The 24,316-nt window shown below is 35.5% G+C and overlaps 1 protein-coding gene across 6 annotated transcripts in view; it reads right to left on the bottom strand.

Moving 5' to 3' along the window:
* The window catches only part of AP3B1 (adaptor related protein complex 3 subunit beta 1), a 262,957-nt gene that overhangs the window by 30,176 nt on the left and 208,465 nt on the right, over positions 1 to 24,316 (bottom strand). For all 6 annotated transcript variants that reach the window (XM_023257772.2, XM_011284118.4, XM_045062465.1 and 3 more), the window contains 2 exons: positions 5,639 to 5,870; positions 433 to 517 (listed from right to left, as the gene is read on the bottom strand). In XM_023257772.2, the coding sequence (XP_023113540.2) occupies positions 433 to 517; positions 5,639 to 5,870 (317 nt within the window). The remainder of the gene's footprint in view (positions 1 to 432; positions 518 to 5,638; positions 5,871 to 24,316) is intronic.

Here is a 24,316-nt window from a genome sequence, read left to right on the forward strand (position 1 = left end):
TAGGTACTGACAGAATCAATAACTGTTCACTTATGAGGCTCAAGATAATATAAAAGATATTTCAAAACATATCTTTTCTGGCCTATTCACTATTATTAAGGTTTTTAATTTCTCCTGAATTTTCCTCATGAATTTTCTAAAACTGTAGAGTTAAGTAAAAAAACATTTAGCAGTAGCTTCTTACTTTAACCAACAAACTGTGAATTTCAATCATATATGGCAGACTGTAATGGCTAAGCTGGGTAACAATACTAAAAATACATATGCGGTAAACAATGTGTACAACTATTCTATGGCAGTCTAAACATTGCCAAAGAAAGACATGTTTGTTTAAATGGTTTCTCTCTCAAAGAAAAAAGCTGCTGAAAGCCTGCTTTTTGATGTGCTATCCTTTACAAGTAATATAAAATATAGGAGAACAATTGAACTTACCACAACTGGAAACTGGCAGTCTGAGTAGAATCACAAAAGTCAATACCCATTGAAACGGTAATGGATCCCTCAGGCTCAAGAGATTCTAGGAAATAAGATAATTTAGACATGAAACCATGGAGGATGTGAAAAGGAGGCAGACAAATCCCTGAAAACTTATATCGTGTTTGTAGTTTGGTTAAAACAGTCAAATTTAATGATGGCTTATAAGAACAACTTCAAACTAAGAATATTAAAGCAAATTACAATTTCATGATTTTGCTCAAAGGCTTTCTTTTCACAACTCAAGTCTGCACATACTTCAAAGAACACATTCTGTTTCAGAAATATACCTCATCCTGAGAAATTTCATGTTTTACAGTATTGTCCTTATCGTTATTGAAAGTGAGAAAGAAATGTATTCCTGTTTGGAACAGCTGTAAAGGACTCACTTGGTGCTTTTAAGAGATTATGTACTTAAAATTATGGAGTATTTACTCTAGATAAAAAAAAATTATGGAGTATTTACTCTAGATATAGTAAATTTAAAAATTTCCCAAATTCCAACTGGAAATAAAAATCCAAAATTTAAAAATGCAAATTAAAGCAGAGCTGAAAAAAGAAATTAATTTGTATTCAGAAATTAACCAAGACAACTGGCATTATAGGAACCCAAATAAGTCTAAGTGCATGATTCAAAGACTTATTGGAAGAATATTTAGTAGTGGATTAGGTTATCATGAAAAAACAAGTAAAAGGGTTTGGAATTTCTGAAGATTCACTTTTCGATTAACCAAGAATGGGAAATAGCTGTATCAATAGACAATACTGGTACTTTTCAAATGGCAATGCTGAAACTTAAGACAAACAACATTTTATTCTGCTATGACTCTAAAGTTTGGCTACACATGAGACTAGTGAAGGATCTGAAATATATACCTATTTAGTACAAATATTTATATATATGTTATGTATTTAAATTGAAACCATCCACTTCTAATCTCCACTTTGCTCAAAGTGTTCAGTATAACTGCAGTCATACTGTACAGAAGCTTTCTATTTACCTTTATTCTGTGTATATCTTATTAGATATAGTTTTATTTCAGCAAGGGCACTCTAATCCAGTAGACTATGACTATCGAAGGGCTTATCGATAAATATGGTTTGCCATTTAATGCTAACCATGACAGAAATGATGGAACAGACAGGACAAAGAAGAATTCAATAAGGTTAATATATTAAGAAGTATACTTATGTTTCATAGGTTCAATGAAGATCAGGCTTTATAAGGAAGGTACTTGTTTGATGTTGATTTTAAAATGTTACGAGTTTGCTGGTGGTATATGTATGTTGGTTTGCTGATTCTGATTTGAATTTCATTTGTTTATAAACCTAAAATTTATCAGGATGCTACACAAGTACCAGAAAACTTGTTGCCTAAATCTTTAGCAAACAGGCTTTATTGTAGAGCAAATAACTGTAATGGTACTTTTCTTGCATTTCTCCTAAAGCTACACCTTATCAGTTCACAGCTCTGTTAGTTACACTGATTAGTCATATTTTTAAATTTCTTTTTAATGTTTTTACTTATTTTTGAGACAGAGAGACAGAGCATGAGCAGGGGAGGGGCAGAGAGAGAGGGAGACACAAAATCGGAAGCAGCCTCCAGGCTCCGAGCTCTCAGCACAAAGCCTGATGTGGGGCTCGAACTCACGGACTGTGAGATCATGACCTGAGCTGAGGTTGGACGTTCAACCGACTGAGCCACCCAGTTGCCCCTGATTACTCATATTTTTTATGATGAGTAAATCCTTAATGCTTTCTTCCCCATAGATACACTGGGGTTTGGTCTTTTTGCAGCTGATACATTGGTAGCAAATGCTGTCATCTCCAAAACATGATGGTTTCATGATTTAAATCTCTTTATATCATGTATCCTTGTATTTCATTTGACAAAGTGACAGTTCTCAAGATGCCTTGTTGATAGCCCTTTGACACAGTTTGGTACCGTCTTCATTCTTAAGATAATTAACTGTGAGCTTAGCCCCACACTAATTCTGGAGGACAGCTCATGATCAATGGCATGTTTTATTATATGAATGCTTCAAGAGCAAAGTAATCAGCATAAAATTATTCATATAATGGATTTATATTATTTGAAGCCTACTACACTGGGAAAGTTTACTCAATTAGGCATCTGTATTTGGATATAGCTTCTGAATCAGTGCTATATACACAAAAGGGTTATACAGAAATGGCTGAAAAACATGGGCTTTATTATACCATGCTATTAATAATGAAAAAAGAAATTACACAGGCTGCCAGAGACTTTGATGTGACACTTGTACAATAACTAGTAAAATATTAGCTGAACTCAAACTTGTCAATTGTTAACATAAAGCCAGTGAATATAGTGCTTACAGCTTAAGGTGTGTGTGTGTGTGTGTGTGTGTGTGTGTGTGTGTGTGTGTGTGTGTGTGTGTGTGTGTGTGTTTTAAATCTCTTAGGTACTTGGTCTCTTTGGGAAAAATGGCATGGCACATTACTCCTAATAGTCTTGTAGAGCATACAGTTTCATGCTAAAGGTAGGGCAAAATCCAGACAAAAGTCACTGTATATTATAGACAAAAAGAAAACAGATTGGTGATAAATAAGAAAGCTGCTGGACTCCTTAACATATGCATATGTGCTTATTAAATAAGTATTTCACTTTCCTCATTTCACAAAAAGATTAAAATACAGTATTTTTTCTTTGTTGCATTAAGATGTTTTTGGAGGACTAATTAAGATATAACATACTCTGTAACTCTACTGTAATCTATTAATAAGAGACTAGGTGGTGTTACTGCACAGGAAAGAACTCTGTTTCTTGAGGGTTTCAATAAAATGCCAACAAAATGAATAGAACACTATGGTCATAAAAATCTGCCTAAGAAAAGAAAAGAAAAGAAAAGAGAAAAAAGAAAAGAAAAGAAAAGAGAAAAAAGAAAAGAAAAGAAAAGAAGAGAAGAGAAGAGAAGAGAAGAGAAGAGAAGAGAAGAGAAGAGAAGAGAAAAGCAAAGCCTATGGCTAGTACCGAGGCAATGGTATACATTCATATTTTATTTCTGTGTTAAGGCCATACTATGAAATTTATTATATTTATTTCTTCTATTCTACATAGGCCAATAAAAGGTCAACTCATCAACTCATTATGCCAACTCAAAGAAATGTTAATACTGTTCTACTGTTCTAACCTTTGAATAACATTTTCAACCTTCAGACAATTCATTTATCAGCTGCTTGACATTTCTTACAACTAAACTAATTTTTTAACTAGGTAAAAAATGTTGGATTTTAAGCAATAAAAAAAGAACACAAACTGGGATATTTTAGAACTCCTTGGCAATGTAATGACTTCACAAAGTAATTAAATAAAAATCAGGATACTCTGTATTTATTAAATTGTGCCTTAATCACCAAATTATTTTCATAAGTGTATTAAATGGGTTATGAAATCAAGTCACTTTAACTCTACTTTGGTTGCTTATAAACATCTACCATATGTCATCTGTTAGGAATTGTTTTATTCCTTTGTGTAAAAATATAACACAATATATGACTTCCTTTGCTGAATGACTCATGAAAACTTACAGGAGAGAATTCAACAGTGTCAAAAAGCTCAGGTGAAGATGAAGAAAAACAGAATAGTTACGTGAAATAATGAGTAAAAGAAGGTACAGTTCCCTGCTTAAAAGGCTTAAAAGGCTAAATTATTACAAAAAGGAACTATCTGGAACTGGATAGTATTTCAAGGATTCAATGACAGAAACCTTCTATCAGTTTTAATTGATATTATTGCCTGAAGTTTCTCCCAATGAAACTCTAGGACTGTTTCCACTTAAACCAAACAGAAAAAATAGAGGTAAACATTAATTATAATCTTTAAACTCAAAATAACACACAATTGTTACACTTAATTTTTTTTAAAGTATTATTTCTGGCAAAATACTTAAAAAATGGAAGAAGATGACAGTTGGTGAGACAGTGTGATACAATGAGCACGGAGGTCAGGTGGAAAGCACAGGCTGCATCTAAGGGCAGCCTCCTCTACACCAACTGGTGCTGCTGTATGTTGGAATAAAGGCACAATACTGCCAGATCTTGTGCTTTTTTCTAAGAAAAGTGAGGTTTTTGGGTTTGTTTTTTAATTTAAAAACATCTTGATTTCTATTTTTTAAAATTCTTTTCTTTTTAAAGAGTTTCTTCTTCTTCTTTATTTATTTATTTATTTATTTATTTATTTATTTGTTTGTTTGTTTGTTTGTTTATGAGAGAGACGGAGGGAGACCGGGAGAGAGTGCAGAGTCTGAAGCATGGTTTGCGTGAACCTGAAGCAGGGCTTGAACTCATGAACTATGAGATCATGACCTCAGCCAAAGTCGGATGCTTAACTGATTGCATCAGCCAGGCACCTCAAAACATCTTGATTTCTAAATGGTAGCAAAAGATTAAAAATATTTTAAAACATGAGGTGTATAAATACTAGTTATATACTATCGACTATTTTAAGTTAATTTATTTATTTTGAGATTGACAGAGTGTGTACGCTCAATGGATAGGCAGAGAGAAAGAGAGAGAGAGAGAGAGAGAGAGAATCCCAAGCAGGCTCTGTGCTGTCAGCACAGACCCTGAGACAGGGCTTAATCTCACAAACCGTGAGATCATGACCTGAGCTGAAATGAAGAGTTGGACGCTTAACCGACTGAGCCACCCTGGTGCCCCTACTATGGGCTACTTTACACTGTATACCTGGAAAGGAAGACAAACAGAATAGTATAAATCCTCTCAGCCTTTGCTCTCCTCACTTTGCAAATTATGGAATGTAAAAGGCAACAGGGAAGGGGAGCTATGAGTCAAAAAGGCAGACTAAACTCAGGCAGGGAATGAAGTTGGCCAGGAAGAGAAACAGAGGGAAGGTGATGAAGAGAGGTAAAATGAGAGGCAATTTTGATTCTTGAGATCCATCAGTACTGGTACATACATGTTACCACTGCTGGCACCCAATTCACTAAGGGCAAAGAAGTGTATTCGTTTTGTATGATAAATTCAGTTTAAAAAAGGACACAAACGTAAACTGACTATACTGACAAATATAGTCAATAAAATAATATGTATTCTACTTTACTTTTAAAATAAATGTATTTAATTATCAAATATAAAGTTTTAAATGAGAATTAATATTTACCTATTGTATTAAAAACATGCATTTGCATGCCTACAGGAAGTCTTTTCCCACCTATGTGGATATTTTCTATCTTTCGATCAGTAGTATTATTCAATGTTATTTGTACAGAGACCATCTTATCACCAAAAATACAAGGTTGCCTTGGAAAGAAATAATGGGCAGCTAGTCCTTTTCCACTCATTCGATGAAGCAGCACATGAGTTTTCACTGGTACAAAGACAGGAGTACTGACCTATTGCACATTGGAAAAACAAAGAAAGATGAATTAGTAAATATAGTTATTCTCTTTGAAAATTGTAGGATATTAACTCCTATTTTCCCTTAAGTATTACATAAACCACAATAACAAATATCATACTCACAGATATTAAATCAGAAATTATATAAAAACGTAAAGAAAATGCCTCCAAAACAGCATTAAAATTTTTCTATACTCAACATATATTAAAATATTTTCACAATATATACCTAATAAGAAGAGAATAAGTATACGGGCATGGGGCATTAAAGACACGTGTTGAGATGAGCACTGGGTGTTATGTGTAGGGGATGAATCACTGGATTCTACTCCTGAAATCATTACTGCACTATATGCTAATGTGGATGTAAATTAAAAAAAATGAATTAAAAAAAAGAAGAGAATAAGCTGTCATATATACAATTTTTTTTAGAATTTATAAACTTTTTTGTCAGTTTTTTTCCTAGGTAAACTATATTTGGGCATCTTGCTTATTTTCTTTAGTTTTAATAATTTGTCAGTTGATTTTCTGTTTTTGAAGATGGTATCACCTACCAAAAATTTCCAATCTCAACTCCTTGAACTTTTTTTCACCTTGCATTTCTTTCACTATAAAATGAAGACTGTAACCTCATTCAAGGTGGTTTATTCCTTTGGTTTAATAATTAAAAAGATCTTCCCTACTCTGAGCTCAGATAACTATACACTTACAGTTTCTTCTAGACCTTTCATGGTTGCAATTTTTTTTTTTCCAACGTTTATTTATTTTTGGGACAGAGAGAGACAGAGCATGAATGGGGGAGGGGCAGAGAGAGAGGGAGACACAGAATCAGAACAAGCTCCAGGCTCTGAGCCATCAGCCCAGAGCCTGACGCGGGGCTTGAACTCACGGACCGCGAGATCGTGACCTGGCTGAAGTCGGACGCTTAACGGACTGCGCCACCCAGGCGCCCCTCATGGTTGCAATTTTTAATTCGTGTGATACTGTTTTAAATGTATTGACCTCTAAATTTAATTTTTTTGGTCCAAATACTGAACCAATTGTCTGTACATGATTTAATGATTACCTTTTCCTCAGTGACCTGTAAATGCAAATGTTCTGATTATTTACATATTTGGAGACATTTTTGGCTCTGATCGAGCTGTTAAACCAGTACCACATTGTTTTATTTCTTACAGTCCTACATTATGATTCAATTACTTGGCAAAACAAAGTGTCCTTTATCACTCCCTCCCCCCCCCCCCCCACAGTATTTTCTTGGCTAATTATCTGTTTATATCCTTCCGTTGAATTTTAGCCTCTTTTAGTTAAATTCTCCCTACAATCCTGAGTGAAATCAGAGGAGCATATTAAATGAATAAACACAGTCCTTTCTAAAATCATGTGATGGCTATCTTTCCATTCAAAGTCAAAGTATTGCATGTGGCTTGACCTGACATGGGCTAGCTTTTTAAAAAAATCAATTTGTAATTAAACAGGCCTAATCAAGATTTTTTCCTAACAAGTGCACTCTCCCAACCTAGGCTTTCTATTATAATTGTGAGTACATATTAACCTATTCAATATGTTCATTATGCCACTGATACCTGACGAAATTAAAACTTAATAATAATATTAGTAATTTAAGATTAATCAACAAAAATCCAAGAGTTAAATATCATATATACAAAATGATGGGCAGTGTCTTCTAAGCCTCATTAGAATATAGTACTCCTTGTCCAAAAGCTCAATTTGTAAGAGTGAGCAATTTAAAATAATCATCTTAAAAATGCACAAAAGAGTTTATTTATAAAATACAACAAATAATTGAGGGGATTTAAAATTTTGGCTATATAAAATAATGGGGCAACTGGCCTATGCATTCTACTTTGGCCTTTTGATGATGATAGCAATCTAGCATTTTAAGTTTTCAAAACACTTCTTCTAAGCTGAGGTTCTTTTCCACATAAAAAGATTATTTTTAGGGGCACCTGCGTGGCTCAGTCAAGCATCCAACTCCAGCTCAGGTCATGATCTCGCAGTTACTGAGCAAGAGCCCCGCATCGGGCTCTGTGCTGTCAGCGCAGAGCCCACTTATATCGTCTGTCTCCCCCCCCCATCTTTCTGGCCCCCCCCTCTGGTTCTCTCCTCTCTCTCTCAAAATAAATAAATACACTTAAAAAAAATCATTTTCAAAACTCTCTCCTCTCTCTCTCTCAAAATAAATAAATACACTTAAAAAAATAATTTTCAAAACTCTTCTGTTTCAATGCTCACTCTAAGTTCTATTTTCTTCACAAATTCTAGAGAGTTTATCAGCATAACCCAAGACAGCAATCCCTAGCAGGGAACATTCATTTACAGATATAATGAACATCATAAAAATAAGCAAAAAGATAAAGAAATTGTGTGTGTATGCTTGCACTAGTGTGTATATATATATATCTCATGTATATATATGTATATATATATATCTATTTATAAATTTATAATCTGCAACAATCTTAAATTCCCATGTCATTGAGGCTACAATAATCAACCTTAAACACAAGCCTTTTCCTGGATAATTATAGTTTTCAGTATCTCATGTTTATTCCATCAATTACATAACGTCATACTGGAAACAGTAATTCTTATTTTATTTTCTTCATTGTTGCAGAGACACAAGTCTCATTAAATCATTAAATACATGTTGATGCAGTCAGTTTTTCATCTATGAAAATTCATTAAAGCTTGAGCAACACATAATATGGCAAAACAAAGTTGAAAGTTGGAGAGAGGCAAGCGTGGAGCAGTAGGAGAAAAGCAGAACGGAAGCAGGAGTTTGGTTTACACACAGCTAGGAATCTGCACTTAAACATAATATAAGGTGCTCAGAAATATAAGGAGCTTTATACCCTAAGTCACATAAGATTATCAACATGTCTTGGCTGGTTTATTGATTCTCTCTCAGTCTTACCCTGGGAAACACGATACAAATATTTTTTTTTCCTACCCTGTCTCAAAATTGTGCACCTTTATTATAGTCATTAAAAAGATGTTAATGGATGTGCAAAGAAATAAATACATACTTTTCTCCACTCGTTCTATCCACACTCAAATCAAGTTTAAGAAGCACTAATAAATTCAACATCTAAAAAAGGTCCTCTGTGACAATTCTCAAAGGTTATCTGTGAGAATACACAGAGGTCTATGTTCTCTTCCCAATATAAGCAGCCTCATAAATGGCACTTTGTGGTAATAATACGTACTTTTTAACTACAGACAAGGGCTAACTGGAAGTTTCATTTTTTTTCTTTTTAACGAATTTTCTAAGTTCATACAGATCATATAAAGTCTATTTCTCTCCACTATCTAGATGAATTACATAGGTGATTTTTTGTTGAGTAAAACCAGTAGGTTCCATAAATCCTTCAAGAATTTCCATATGCAATACAATTAATCCTGATGGGAAAATAAGATTTTAGTTCAATATTTTGTATATCAGATATCTATATTCCAGAAACATATATGATCTGTGGCTGCTTCTATTCTAAGATGCTAAACACTGAGAATGGCTTTTCTGATTTCATATTTTATAAATATCAATAATCTTACTAAACATACAAAATAAAAGATAAAAGATAATAAATTAATTACAGAAAGACCTAGATCTGGGCTGTGAAAACGAGGGCTTACGTTTAAGAAAACAGGCAGATACTTAAGGAGTATGAATAAAACAGATCATCTTGGGTAAGGGTTGGCACATTGTAGCCCACAAGTCACATGTGGCCTACTTCCTGTTTTATCAAGTCTGTATGGAACACAGCCATACTCATTCATTTACATATTGTCGATGGCTGCTTTTTTGCTCTGCAATGGTAGAGCTGAATACTTACATATTTACTATTTACATACATATTTACTATCTGCACCCTTTACAGGAAAAGTTTGCTGGCCCAGGATCTAGGGGCACAGATGTTACATATTTCCCCCTCCCTTCCCCTTCTCTTGTTGGGAAATAATTCTCCATAGTCTCCCATGTTTGCGAACGTGTTCTGAGCAAAGGTGTTAATCTGGCTGTTCAAAATCTTTTCAAGGATGTTTGTATAGCAAACAGCCTTTGGAAACAGGAAAATGCCTTACTCTGGAGCAAAGTTTGGACAGATTTGCTAACAGCTCTTTATATCTTCTGTAAAGGTTCCTCTCCTGTAAAGCAAAAGGCTGCATGTAGTGTCATCACTTGGCCTTCATCATATCACCCTGTGGGAACTGGGGCTCAGAGAAGTGGCGCAAATGAGGTTACTCTGGCTACTACTATTGCTGTAATACACTGCCCCTTGTCTTTGACACAGGAGTCTCATGTCTTTTACCAGTATCCATAAAATTGTCTTAGCAACTTGTTTGCTTGCAAGTAGGGTAACATCTCATGTCCTTCACAGTTCTTGATACCCATTTTGTTTTGATCACTCAACATTTCCCAGATTCACTTAACTCCAAATAGCTAAATTCATTTTTACTACAACTATCATAAAGAGATGTGTAGTGGCAGCTGACTGAGGGGTAGACACAGGCTAAAAATCCAACTTACATTCAAGGGTGCCTTTTTGGAATATGGCAGAGTAGCACCATATGAGGTAGTGGCTTTGCTAACGAAAATACTACTTTACAAAGTAGAAACTACTTTTTTCTTCTGACTTTGATTTGTGAAAGTCCATGCTATGATTTGATTGTTTCTATGAATTTCCTAGGTATCAAGATGTGTTCTGACAGCTGACAATGAGATGTCAAGTAAGTTCTATGACACTAAAGACTAAGAATAATTAAAATGTTTCAGGGTTGCTTTTATCTAGGTCATGACTAAAGTCGTGGTCCTTTGAGGGAGCTTTCTGCTTAGTGTTTTTACCCTGTAGGATTATGCATGGGATTGTCTGCTTAACACACCCTACCATCTCCCAAGAGCCTTGCCACAATCAGTTCTTTAAGGAGCTCGCATGTTCTTATGCCACCTCGCGACCTGATCACAATTCATTGGTTCAGGAATAGACACCTGGCTCAATGCATTCCTTTCCCAAGATTTTTGGATTCAGGACCTGGTAAGTCAAACCTGTTTCTCTCAAGAGGTAAAATTTTGAGATTTAAAACTCTAATGTTTGTGGTCATATTTCCTGCCATACTGTTCAGCAAGAAATAAAGCAGTATCTAAGAAAAGCATAGTTGAGAGACAGAGTGTCCTGCTGGTATCTCTGGTCTTTATAGTTCTTGAATCTGACACATTCCAACCCTCGCTGAAGCTTGTTGTTTTGTGAAATACTCTAGCGTTCCTTCCTGTAACTTTTTTTTTTTTTTTTTTTTTTTTTTGCTTAAGCTAGTTCAAATTGGGTTTCTATCTTTTAACTTCCCAACCAACTACTGGTCAGGATTAGTCAGATTTCATGACGCTATTCGAGGGAGCAGGGAATGTGCTCTCTTGCCCCTTTTCCTAAAGCCCTGGTTGATATGGAATGGAGAGATCAGAGACTCAGGTATGCCCTCTAATAGCTTGAACCATACGAATCTACCAACTCTACAGGTCGAAACAGTTGAATCAGCAACTCATATAGTTCAATCTAAGAACTTGCTTTGGTTCAAGACTACTTAGTCCTATCTTCAACAGAAAAGAGGAGTCCTCGATGTGACCATACTAATTCACTGGAGCTCTACACTGAAGTTAGAGAGCAAAGCCCCTGCTAATAATAAGGTATCACGTTGCCTTTCTCTCTTCTCTGACTCTGGGCATCTTGGGGAGAAAGGTGGTCTTGTCCAAGAATTGAGTATTCCAAGGCCCCCTGCCCAATGAGATCATCACTATTTCAAATGCAAAGTAACCACTCATCATTAACTTACTCGCTCTTTCAACTGAATTTATCGAGTTGTGCCAACCACTATACTAAGGACTATGATACAGAGACAAAGACAGAGTAAACCAGTCCCCAAGGAGTTTATTGTTTAGCTGGGGAAATCTAAGTAAATCAACAAATCATGTGATAAATGCCATGACAGCAATAAGCTTAGTACACTAAGAAAATATAAAAGTCATAGCTGGCACCTGAGGGAAGGATTGGGGAGAAATCCATAATTACCTGAATGAACTATGTAAAATCCGACCACTTCTCATTCCCTCTACTGTTACCATCCTGGTCTGATCTACCGCCATCTCACATCTGGATTATTCCAAAAACCTTCTAATTGGTCTCCCTGTTTCTACTCTTCTACCCTACGGAGCACAGACTGAAGACAACAGCCAGAACGAATCAGTTAAAGTTACAAATATGTCACCCCTCTGGTCAAAATCTTCCAATGGCCCCCAATTTCACTGAACTTTAAAAACCAAAAATCCTTATAAAGGCCTTTAAGATCCCTTTTGGCTTGGTCCCATTGTTTCTTTGACCTGGTTTCCTATTACTGTTGAACCCATGACTCACTCCACTCAAGCCGTCCTGATTTCCTTGCTATTCCTTGCACACACCAGTAATGCTCCTACCATAGGCCCTTGCCATTGGTTCCCTCTTTCCGGAATGCCCTTCCTCCAGATTCTCACAATGACTCAGTTGTGACTGATATTTGCTCAAATGTTACCTTCTTAATGAGGCTTAACCCATTTGCATTTCTCCCATCTGATTCCCCTTTTTCTTTTTCCTCAGGTACTTAATACCTAACACTACATAATTTGCTTATTGTTATGTTTATTATCTGTCTCCCCATTTATTCCCCACTTTTATGTTCAATGTATAAAGCATAATTTTACCCATTTTCACAATTCAAAGCATAATTTTACTATTTTAAATGATTACAGAGGTTTGAAGATAATGTACCTCTAGTGTTGGTCCTAAGTATACTTTATTTGATGCTGGGTGCTCAATTATAACACTGTTCCTGCAAATACAGCAGTCTCATTGGAGCACACTGTGGTGATAAGTGGAGGTTACCAATATTAATATTTGTTGGTTTCAGGATAACACTTGACTAGAAATTTTCTATTATATGTATGTGTAATTGTAAACAAATAAAAAAATACCGTATTTCCAAAAGGCACACAAAAGAACAACTTATTAATTAGAAGGACTTCTATGAAACAATCAGTCATTTGCAGAATATCTAGTTTAAGGTAAAAGCATTACTTCCCATTAAATATTAAAACTTAAAAAAACTTATAAATGCAGGATCCTATAAAATACAATATTTGAAAACATTAGTTCTGATTTAATTATTTAACTATAATGTTCAAAAAATTAAAAAGCTAGCTGCATCATAAGCAAATGATATGGGTTATCTTCACTATGATTCTTGAGGCGGTAATTAGTTCAGTAACTGTAATAACTCTAAAATAAAAAGCCTCCTTCTAGAGTTAACAGAACAAAAAGCATCAAGTAACAATGAGATAATCCTCTACAAATCTTTACACAGCATATGTTTAAATAATAAAAGTCGTTTGTGTACTTTTTAGATGGTTTATGAAAATAACCAATCAATTCTGCAGACACAACATTATTTCTAAAGGAAATCTATGTGACTCATGATGCCTGTAGATACACAGAGACAAACCACACATATTTTATCAGTTTATTACAGTAAGCAAATAAGCGTGGAATGAGAGTGCACATAACTGTCTACTTAGCGCTTACTGAAACATTTATAAGAGCTGTTATCTCCCTAATAACAGACAGACAGCGTGCAATTTTAGAGAGGAGAAAAGCTTCATATTTTTTAACACTTCACTAAAAAGTAACTGAAGAGTGTAAAATGAAAAATACTCTGTGCAGTTAGCTGGTAATGGACCATATTATCAACTCAAGTTAGATTTATAGGATACAAACTAGTCACTAATAGTTATTTTATGACATAGCATGTCTGCTTTTTTTTGAGATTATTAAGATTAAAGTTGTAAAACTTCTTTTGAACATAGCCGTTCAAAATGATTGAATTATAAAATTTAAATGAGAATTGAAAAATAAAACACAGAATATCAAGTAAGTGCCTAAGAATAAACCTTGTTCAACATATGCATTACTATTTCAAAGATAACACTTCCATGTAAAGCTTTATAAAACAATGTTTTTCAGCTTTTTATGCTTTAATCCACACTTAGTCACTTAATCATTTTTAAGTATTATCAATCTATTCTGTTTTTGGACTTCAAAAATATGAAGATCTGTAGTATATAAAATACTCTGTTTTGTTTGGCTTATTTTTATAGCTGTATCTATTTAGATGTACAATTTATGAAAATGACCAGAAAATAGGTACAACAGAGATACAGTTTCACGTTTAAAATTAGTATTTTAACCAATGTCTCATGTGATAAGAGCTGTAATGCAGAAAGCTATAGTATTGTTTTATTTACCCAGTAAACTGTAGAAAGTGAGTCTATTTTACCTTTAACCCAAAGTATTGACACAATTACCTAGTATAGATAAAAAAAAAAGCGTGGGGGAGGACAAATTTCCTTAACTCTTAGTACTAACTATAAACATAACTCAAGGAAATACATGTCTATCTTCCATAAAATACTGATTTTTTTTTTAAAGTTTCATTTATCAGGGTGCCTGGGTGGCTCAGTCGGTTGAGCCTCCGACTTCAGCTCAGGTCACGATTTCGCAGTCTGTGAGTTCGAGCCCCACGTCGGGCTGTGGGCTGATGGCTCGGAGCCTGGAGCCTGCTTCCGATTCTGTGTCTCCCTCTCTCTCTGCCCCTCCCCCGTTCATGCTCTGTCTCTCTCTGTCTCAAAAATAAATAAACGTAAAAAAAAAAAAAAATTAAAAGAAAAATAAAGTTTCATTTATCTATTTTGAGAGGGAGTGAAAGAGAGAGAGAATCCCAAGCAGGCTCTGCACAGTCAGCACAGTGCCTGATGCAGGGCTGGAACCCATGAACCATGAGATCATGACCTGAGCTGAAACCAAGAGTCAGATGCTTAGCTTAGTGAGCCACCCAGGTGCCCCCATCAAATATTACTTTAAATAAATGGCTTATAAGCCTAAAGCTAACCTCCTCCTTACATATGTAAATTTAGGTATTCTAGAAAGTAATCATGTTCATTTCTCATATTTTATTTTACAATCAGTATATATTATTAAAAACGAGACTTTTTTACCTTTTATTTTGGTAATAATCAATATATATTATAAAAAATATATTTGCAGAAATATCTGAATACATTGTCAACAAACATTTAATGAGTATCTTACTTCATGCATGGTGTTAAGCAGACATTAGCAAACTCAACCGTTGGACCAAATCCAGTCCACTGTCATTGGAACACAGTCATATTCCTTCATTTATATATTGTCTATGCCTGCTTTGTACTCCGGTGGTAAAGCTGAGGGGCTGTGGCTTGCAAAGCTGAAAATATTTACTATCTGGCCTGTTACAAAAAAAGTCTGCTGACCCCCTATTATAGGATGCATTCAGTTCATATGGATGTTGAGATGAAGGGGAAATTACTTTCTAATAATATCCCATTCTTTCTCCTCTTCAAAGGTAAATCTATAAGCTTCACTGTCAATACATTTAATGCTTTTTATAAATCTGAAATCCAGAACGATGCTCATGTTCTTTTACTTACCACTTTCATGAAAAAATAGTTTCAGAACCATGGATAGACATGTTATTCTATTCTTAGGTATGTTATGCTACTTTTTTTTTTTTTTAATTTCCTTTCTTACTTTTGGTTTAAGGGTGCTAAGTGTTTTCAAAGTGTTTAGCAAAAATGGTTACAATAAATTTCATTAGAACCAGATTTTACGTAAGTACAAAACAATTATGTGTTGTGTTATCTAACAGATATGATAATCGTATGATCTTAATAGTTCTGTTCCTTTCTCTGATAATATCTATGACATAATATAAAAAAGAAAATGTTAGTGCCCTCTTCCATTGTGAACAAGCTCAGAACCTTGCATTATTTTCGATACCTTCTTTATTTCCAGCAATTAGTTGACAAGTTTGAAGTCCCTTGTTTTCATTTCGTTCTTTCCTGTCCATCTATCACCAGCTTAGGTCACGTCATCATTCACACTTAAAGCATTTTTTAAAACATTTATAGGGGCGCCTGGGTGGCGCAATCGGTTAAGCGTCCGACTTCAGCCAGGTCACAATCTCGCGGTCCGTGAGTTCGAGCCCCGCGTCGGGCTCTGGGCTGATGGCTCAGAGCCTGGAGCCTGTTTCCGATTCTGTGTCTCCCTCTCTCTCTGCCCCTCCCCCGTTCATGCTCTGTCTCTCTCTGTCCCCAAAATAAATAAACATTGAAAAAAAAATTTAAAAAAAACCATTTATATAAAATAGCAAAAGTAATGTAAGTTTATTGAAAATAATTTCAAACTATGTGGACAAATAAATAAAATCCCCCTCAGATTTAACCATAATTAACAATTTGGTGTCCTTCCTAATCTTTTCCTCTCTTACTTCTGCTTGTCCATTCAACTTGGTCTCCTTGTCTTTATTTTTTAAGTTTATTTATTTTGAGAGAGAGAGAGAGAGAGAGAGAGAGAGAGAGAGAGAGAATCCCAAGGAGGCACCACACTGTCAGCACAGAGTTCAACACGGGGCTCAAACCCACAAACCGTGAGATTATGACCTGAGCCAAAATCAAGAGTTGTATGCTTAACCGACTGAGCTACCCAGGCTCCTTGGTCTCCTTTTCTTTAGATTTATTATACTCCAATCTGCACCACACATTTTCCTAGAGTAGAAAAATCATTTTCCTGAAGTGCTCAACCCCCTATGTGCTCAGCAAACTGGGGAAAGTGCCAGGTTTTGAAGCCAGATCGACTTGAACTGAAACTCTGGCTGTGCAGCCTAACAACTCTTAACCCTATGACACTAGAAAAATTATGCTCTAGATCTCAATTTTCACATCTGTGAAATGGGGAAACTGCTACTTATCTTTCAGGTTGTTATAAACCTAGGCCCAACATAAAAAAAAAAATCCAAAGGAGTGAAGGGCCTGAGAAACATGACAGGAACAAGTAAGGAGGTAAGACAAGATTTCAGAGTTGAAAGTACCAAAAGAGTGTGTAGGGCTGAAATCTAGTGCAGGTGAAAGTTACCAGAACTGAACAGATGAACATGCTGTGACGTTACAGCTGTACAGGTTGTTAAGATGTACATGGAGATCTCCCAGATAATGGTGGGCTGGAGAAATTATATGTAAGATGCCAAGATCTTCACTGAACACGGGTAGTGATTAAGAGATTCCAAGATGAGAATGACGAGGAAGGGAAGAAGGTAAGATGGGTTGGAGGTCAAAACAGGAAGGAGTATGAGGATGACAAGGGAATGACCTAGAAGTAACACTTGGGAGCCTCACGCAAATAATCTTGCTGGTAATAAGTGATTTTGTCAAAGACAGAATTATAGAGCATTATGAGTGAGGTCATGCTGAGAATGCTTCCAGTAGGACAATGAGACAGAAATGGTGGTTCTCAGAGAGAAACTAGGCTATATAATATTACTTTGTAAAAGTACGTGAGAGAAATTAGTAGCTGTTCTACATATTTTACAGAGGGGACCACTCCATCTACACATTGGCCATGCTACTTCCACTTAAATGAACTGTAACTTAGGGGACAGAGGGATATGGATCTCATCTAGATGAAGTCCTAGAGGAAGGAAAAGAAGTATGTCTTCGTTGATGTACAAATTGGAAAGGCAGTTTTATTATGGCTACTTTAATTTTAAATAACAGGTCCCTCTAGGAATGCCGTCTCCAAATCTGATGGAGGTAGAAAGCATCCTTTCACATCACAGATGCCAGACATACTCTAAGTTGCTGAGGAATTCCTGACACAGGGTGAGGATGGGAAATAGTCCTTTGAGACCTAAGAACACACACACACACATTTTTTTTTTCTGATCTGTGCATAAATATTTTAAATTCTTCAGCTAGGAAGTAGGAATGGGAAGGAAAACTTGATTTATGACGCAGGAATCCAAGAGTCTTTGGAGTTCACGTCTGTGGTAGCAAAGCCCCCTGATGAGCCACCCTTCTCTTCATGAAAGGAATTTGACTATGAATTTTTCTGGATCAAATCCTGGGATTAGGGTCTAGATGGCACTGGCTCATGTATTGTCAGCTTATACCTATTTTTGGCATGTGAACCTTCTTTCTTCAGAAGCAACAAAGGCTATGACTTATTGTCAAGCAGAGTTATGGTTAGCAGTGGTTAAGAAAGAAAACACTCGATTTTAAGTTAGAAGACCTTCAAGTTACTTGATGAGAAGAAAATCATTTAGCTTCTCTGGGCTTGAATTTGCAAAATAAAGGGTAACACTACCTAACTCATTAGATTTTAAAAGGACATAGTGAGAGGGGTGCCTGGATGGCTCAGTCGGTTGAGCGTCAGACTCATGATTTCGGCTTAGGTCATGATCTCACCATTTGTGGGTTTGAGTTCTACAACAGGCTCTGCGCTGGGCATGGAGACTTCTTAAGATTCCCTTTCTCCCTCTCCCTCTCCCCTGATTGTTCTTTCTTCCTCTCTCTCTCAAAAAAAAAAAAAAAAAAAAAGATATAGTCAGTTACTGCATATGTAAGTATTTTGTAGATAAAAGTGCTCTTTAATTATTATTAAAGTTAATGTTTATTTGCACAAGTGAAAAAAATAGTGGCAGGACTAAGATTGGAATTTAATATTTTTAAATGTCATTTCTATCAAGCAATAAGCTACAATTCCTTTCTTAATAAATACAAAATACTCCTTATGATAAAAGGAAAAAAAAAAGATCAGCGTGCAAACTGGTGGGAGATTTTTTTCTCATCTTCAGAGAACTACAGGAAGTGGCAGAACCAGTATTTATTATTTCTTTCCAAAGATGATTAATAATTGAGGGAACTATCTTAAATATGATATTAATTGTGAATCAGTATCGTTAGTCAAAAGAACTTTTGAAAGCAAATCAGTAAAATGAGATTAGAATTATGCTTAAAATATCAGTTCTCTAATAAACTAGGTATGTGTAAGTGGATTTCAAGTGATAATTTCATAAGCACATCAAAAAGAAAAGGAATCTCAAGAGATCTGAATGCTATAACATCAGAGGAAGACTAACTACTATGCTGAGATATTTTATATTTATTTCATCAGTGTTACAGCGTTAATAAAACCTCTACTATCGACACAGCTATCTTCAGCACTGAAATTAGAGAATCCCACTTTTATTCTAGTTATAAGGAATTAACTCCTAGAATTTGAACATGTTGAAAAGAACAATGCAGAATATCACTTAAAAAAACAAAAACAACAACAGAAAACAATGAAGGTAACCTAAGGCACCTGGATAGGACACTAGGCGAGATGGTAAGTTGGAGTTTCAACTCAGCCATACACTGGTAGTGAGACCTTACCTAAATCATGTCACTTAGCTTGTTTTTCCTTTTCTGTAAATTGGAGCTAATTATACATATCCTGTCTGTTTCACTGAGTTCTTGTGAGGATAAAATGAGATTGTATATGTGAAACTGATTTTTAAACTGTTCAATAAAGGCATTATTGGGATTATTAGTAAATTGAGTTTTCAGTCAACGTTAAAACACCAATCTGTCAGATAACATAGGGTCATCAGGTTAGAAGTACATATCAAAAAGCTGAATCACCATTGGAGAAGGGCTTTTAAAACAATATTGCTGTATTTATTGATAGTACCATCCAAAGGCCTTTTAAAAAGTAATCCCTTCCCCCATGTCCTTTTTCCCCCCTCTCTGTTAGTTGTGGGTGAAGAGGACCGTTCTCTAAAAGGTTTCTAAATGATGTTGATGTTAAAAAATATAGTATCACCATTTAACAGCCTTTTAAAGAACAGTCCCTAGTACAGTCTTTGTTAACAACTGAGGGAGGAAGGGACTATTTTTTCAAAGGCTTTTAGAGGATGTTGTTAAAAGAATATATAGTGACATCATTTAAAAGCCTTTTAAATAATAGTTCTTCTTCCCTCCCAATTGTAATGTCCTTGGCTTTCATTTATTTTGTACTACAAGCTGAAAATGGACATGCCAACATATTATTGGCCACGGCAGGCATTTGTTGGATGGAGAACGATGTATTGCTTTTAAAAAGGTCGCTGTCCAGAAATAAATCCAATTCTTTAAGAACATAGTACCATTTCTACACAGGATATTGCCCACCTACCTTATCATTGAGTTGTAGTATCTTTTGCTTGTTTTCTCTGAATTTATTGAAGAAGATATCATGAAAACAGGAAAGAAGTCATAGGTAAGTCATTCCAAGATTTCCTGTGGCGTGAATATAGTCCTACCATCCATCCATCCACCGCTGCTTGAGTTAACTCTCCACTCAACTTACAACAAAACCTAACTTTAGCTCCTATTCTGTCTTTATTAAATTATTTATGCCCACTATTCCTCTCATTTTAGACTTTACTCCACCAGGAGATAGCAGTGGACACTTAGGGATCCTCTTCACATTCCACTCCCAACGACAGGACAAATTAAGTCAATCATTTAGTTTAAACACAAAGTCAGACAGCCAGTAAGCTTTGAGAAGATTAGCTCTGACTATCTTTCACATAAAAAAAGAACTAATTCCAGTGGTATAATTATAGGATATGAAACAATTTTCCGTCTCTTCTTGCGTTGAGTCTTTTCAGAAAACTGTCATTTTAAGAACAGATATTCCTACACCTAAAACACTTTGATGAAAAAAAAACACAAGCCTTTAAAAAGTCTAAAAGCACAGCCCTCCAAATATACTGTATTTCAATTCTAAATTTTAGTGTGCCCCTCATTTTTTGCCAGTCTTGCACACAGAACTCACTTGTTAGCTCTTCATAACTAAGTCACAGTAAATCATCTGATTTAAAATATCAAATACTACCCCCCAACAAATTGCTCAGTTCAAGCCTCAATTTGTCCACACAATTCTTCCTGAACCTACTCCAGCCCATAATATAAGCCACAGTTGATTTTGACATTTCCTATAATTTACTTTTCATATTATTACTTTTATGCATTTCATGTTATAATGACTTTATTTTTACGCATTAGGTAAAAATTACCCAAGTGCTAAGCCTGGGCAATAATTTCTTTTGTTTTTTTTTTACATAATTTCTAAAAAAATATAAGTATTTTTTTTTCACAAAAGGCTTATGCAGTGACTCAGTTTCGAAAGCTTTTTAGCTTCCAGCCCTTGAATGGGAAATGTCACCATGTCTGGCAGTAGTTTCTCATTCATTCCCCAAAAAACAGTACTGAAATACAAAAAATACACACACATACACACACACACACACACACACACACACACACACACACACCTTCTGAATTGTGTTGCCTTAACAGCACAAGTGAGCTATTTGTGCCTAAATTATATTTGTGCCTAAATCATATTTGGTATTTGATAGGAAACAGTTAAATATTTTAATATTTATTTTTAAGTATTTTTTGGGGGAGAGTGCAAGTGGGGGAGGGTCAAAGAGAGGGAGATAGAGGATCCAAACTGGGCTCTGTGCTGACAGGGTGACCGCAGCAAGCCTGATGTGGGGCTCGAACTCATGAACCATGAGATCATAACCTGAGCTGAAGTCGGATACTCAACCAAGCCACACAGGTGCCCCTAAAATATTTTAAAAACTGAAAAAAACTTCATGCCATTTGAAATGTTTTCATGATCTATTGAGATAAATTAATGTTTCACTGAGAAATACTACCGTAATTTTGATTCTCATAAATGAAGGTTGTTAAGATACTGAAATAAAAATTCTAACTTAAAGAAACATCAAAAAGGTAACAATAGGAAGATATAAATATAGAAAATTTAATCTAACATGACTGATCTGAAATTTTGACTTTCTTTTAATTTGAGTGGTTATGACTAGAGTTTAAGTAAAACTGCCTGCTGCAAATAAGAATTGCTTGGTTGGGCAGCTGGTCATAAACTCCACAGCAGGGCTCCATCTGAATTCTAGAAATAATAGTGAGTGATCACCATGGTACAACCAATATCAAGATGAAAGAGGACATGCTTATGTGTGGTGCTAGGCTCTGGTTTTCCATCAGAATGATCTCCACGAATGCCCACGGCCCTACCCTTCCTCCCCTCTGGCATTTCACTGGTGAGGTATGAGTATCTGAGTCATTTTTCTCTTTACAGGTTCTACAAGTGAGGTGGTATACAGAATAATGGCCCCCAAAGATATCCAAGTCCTACCCCATAGAACCTATAAATATGTAACATGCATGATTAGGGGGAATTAAGGTTGCTAATCAGCTGATTTTGAGATGGGGAGATTCTCCTGATTATCCAGGTGGGCCAGGGTCATCATACAGGTCTTGTAAGGATAAGTTAAGGAGGAAGGAGAGTCAGTGTTAGAGTGACACAGTGTGAGTACAACTCCACCAGTCATTCTGTGGAAGATGGAAGGGGCTATGGAGCCAAGGAATGTGAGCAGTCTCTAAGAGTGGGGAAAAGTCAAGAAAAAGGATTCTGAGAGCCTTCAGAAAGAACACGGCCATGCTGATACCTTAATTTTAGCTCAGTGAGGCCCATTTTGGACTTCTGAACTGTAAGATAATAATCAATTTGCATTGCTAAAAGCTACCCAGTTTCTGGTAATGTATTACAGCAGCAATAAGAAACCAATAAAGGTAATTGTGATATCTAGTTAAAAATTACTGTTTCAAATTCTTGTGTCGTAAAACCTATCTGTGGAGTCTATGGTATATGTTTGTCTGCATACATCTTTCAATGGCTGATCTGTGGTTTGAGAGGCATCAAAAATTCTGCCTTCCCTATAGTATATTCTCACTAGATTTAAGTTTCAAGTAGCAAAGACACCAATAAATTTAAGTGGCTCTCAAACCTGGATAGTTATTTGTCACAATCATTTAGAGGACTGGTTTTTAAAAATTCCCTCTCCTAAATACCCCTGACATATTTTTAATGATCACATTGAGTTGGTTTTGATGCATTTGGTTAAATGATAGGTACTGAGAACCAATGAAAAACTTAAAAGAGGAACTGTCTTCGAAAGGCTCCAATTTAACATACTGCATATTATCTGAGACTATCTCTTAATCTTCTTTAGTTCTTATTTATAAGTCTTCCTGATAATAGATGCATATAGGAACATTTTATCTGAGTTCTACAGAAGCAAAAGGGGATTTTTTAAACTAGTAGTAGTCACAGACATTTGGCACAAAGCAGAGAAGTTTCAAAGGGGAAAAAGGAAAGAACAAGAAAAATATGAGAGGGTTTCGGTGGGGCAGAACAAGTTTAGGATAATGAAAACCTCGGTTAGGGAAAGAGAGTGGGTAGGTATTAAAAGAGCAATAATCCTAAAGAAACTCTCAAATGTTACATTTTTTTCTAGAGCCATCTTTCTCTGAAACAAACACAATAAAAAAGTCAGATTTTTAAAAAGGTTATGTACACTATGTCTCCGGATCCAGATTCTTAAGCACTTTGCAACCATTTATGTCAAAGTTAATGTTATAATTGCTGGGATAAATAATGCAGGTGTACCCGAGGGTGCTTATGCAACGAAGAAAAGTGGAACCACCAGAAATATAAACAAATATAAGCAAATGCTGCTCAGAAAAAGCTCAATTCAAGTCTGTGTTGGTATGACAGAGACATGTGGAATGGCAAATTGTTTCTTGGTGGAAATTTCACATCTATACATCATATTAGAGAACACATTTAGCATTATAATCCAAGATAAAAGGATTCTTCTCTGAAGATTTGGCAGCAATAGTAATGCCTTCTCTCAAGTACCCAAGGCCTCTTATACAAACCTCCAATTCAGCTCTACTCATATATTACTGTACTCTTGTGTTTATGGTTTCCATTTCCATAGGACTCTTAAGATGTGCCTTAAATCTGTAACCATGGCTTATTTTTTTAAGTTGCTGCAGCTCATAGCAAAATGTTCGAATAGAGAAGATACTCCATTCATGCTTATTAACAGAAATGTACAAGTTTAAAAAAACCCTTTCACTAAGAAAGCCAAAACCTCCAAAGTTCTCACTAGAAGCAAAAGAGAACTAGTTCGATCCATAGGTACTAAGTCTGCAAAGAATGTAAAGGACATTAACCTATATTCACTATTTTACCCAACTGTTCCTGGAGATCTGAGAGAACTGAGAAATTTCACACAATCATGATACATAATTCTGTTTAATCTGACTCCTACTCAGATCATTTCACTGCCTACTGATATGCAAAGCACCTTTTGGTTGATAGCGTTGAAATAAGTATTGAGCCACATATACATAAAAATACACTCCTATAAAGCACATAGATGAGTCTCAGAATCTACATAATCTGGTCAAGTTTAAAAACAGATATATTATGACTCCCTGTGCCCATTTATTGAAAGACTGGTGAACGGATAACATTCTCCAGATACGCATCATTCTTTTAAAAGTTAGCTGAAGGGCACTGGTATCTAAGGAAGAAGCTGCTAAAGTAAGCCATATCTTAATTTT

This window comes from Felis catus, chromosome A1, assembly GCF_018350175.1.
Source record: "Felis catus isolate Fca126 chromosome A1, F.catus_Fca126_mat1.0, whole genome shotgun sequence".
Taxonomy (NCBI): Eukaryota; Metazoa; Chordata; class Mammalia; order Carnivora; family Felidae; genus Felis; species Felis catus.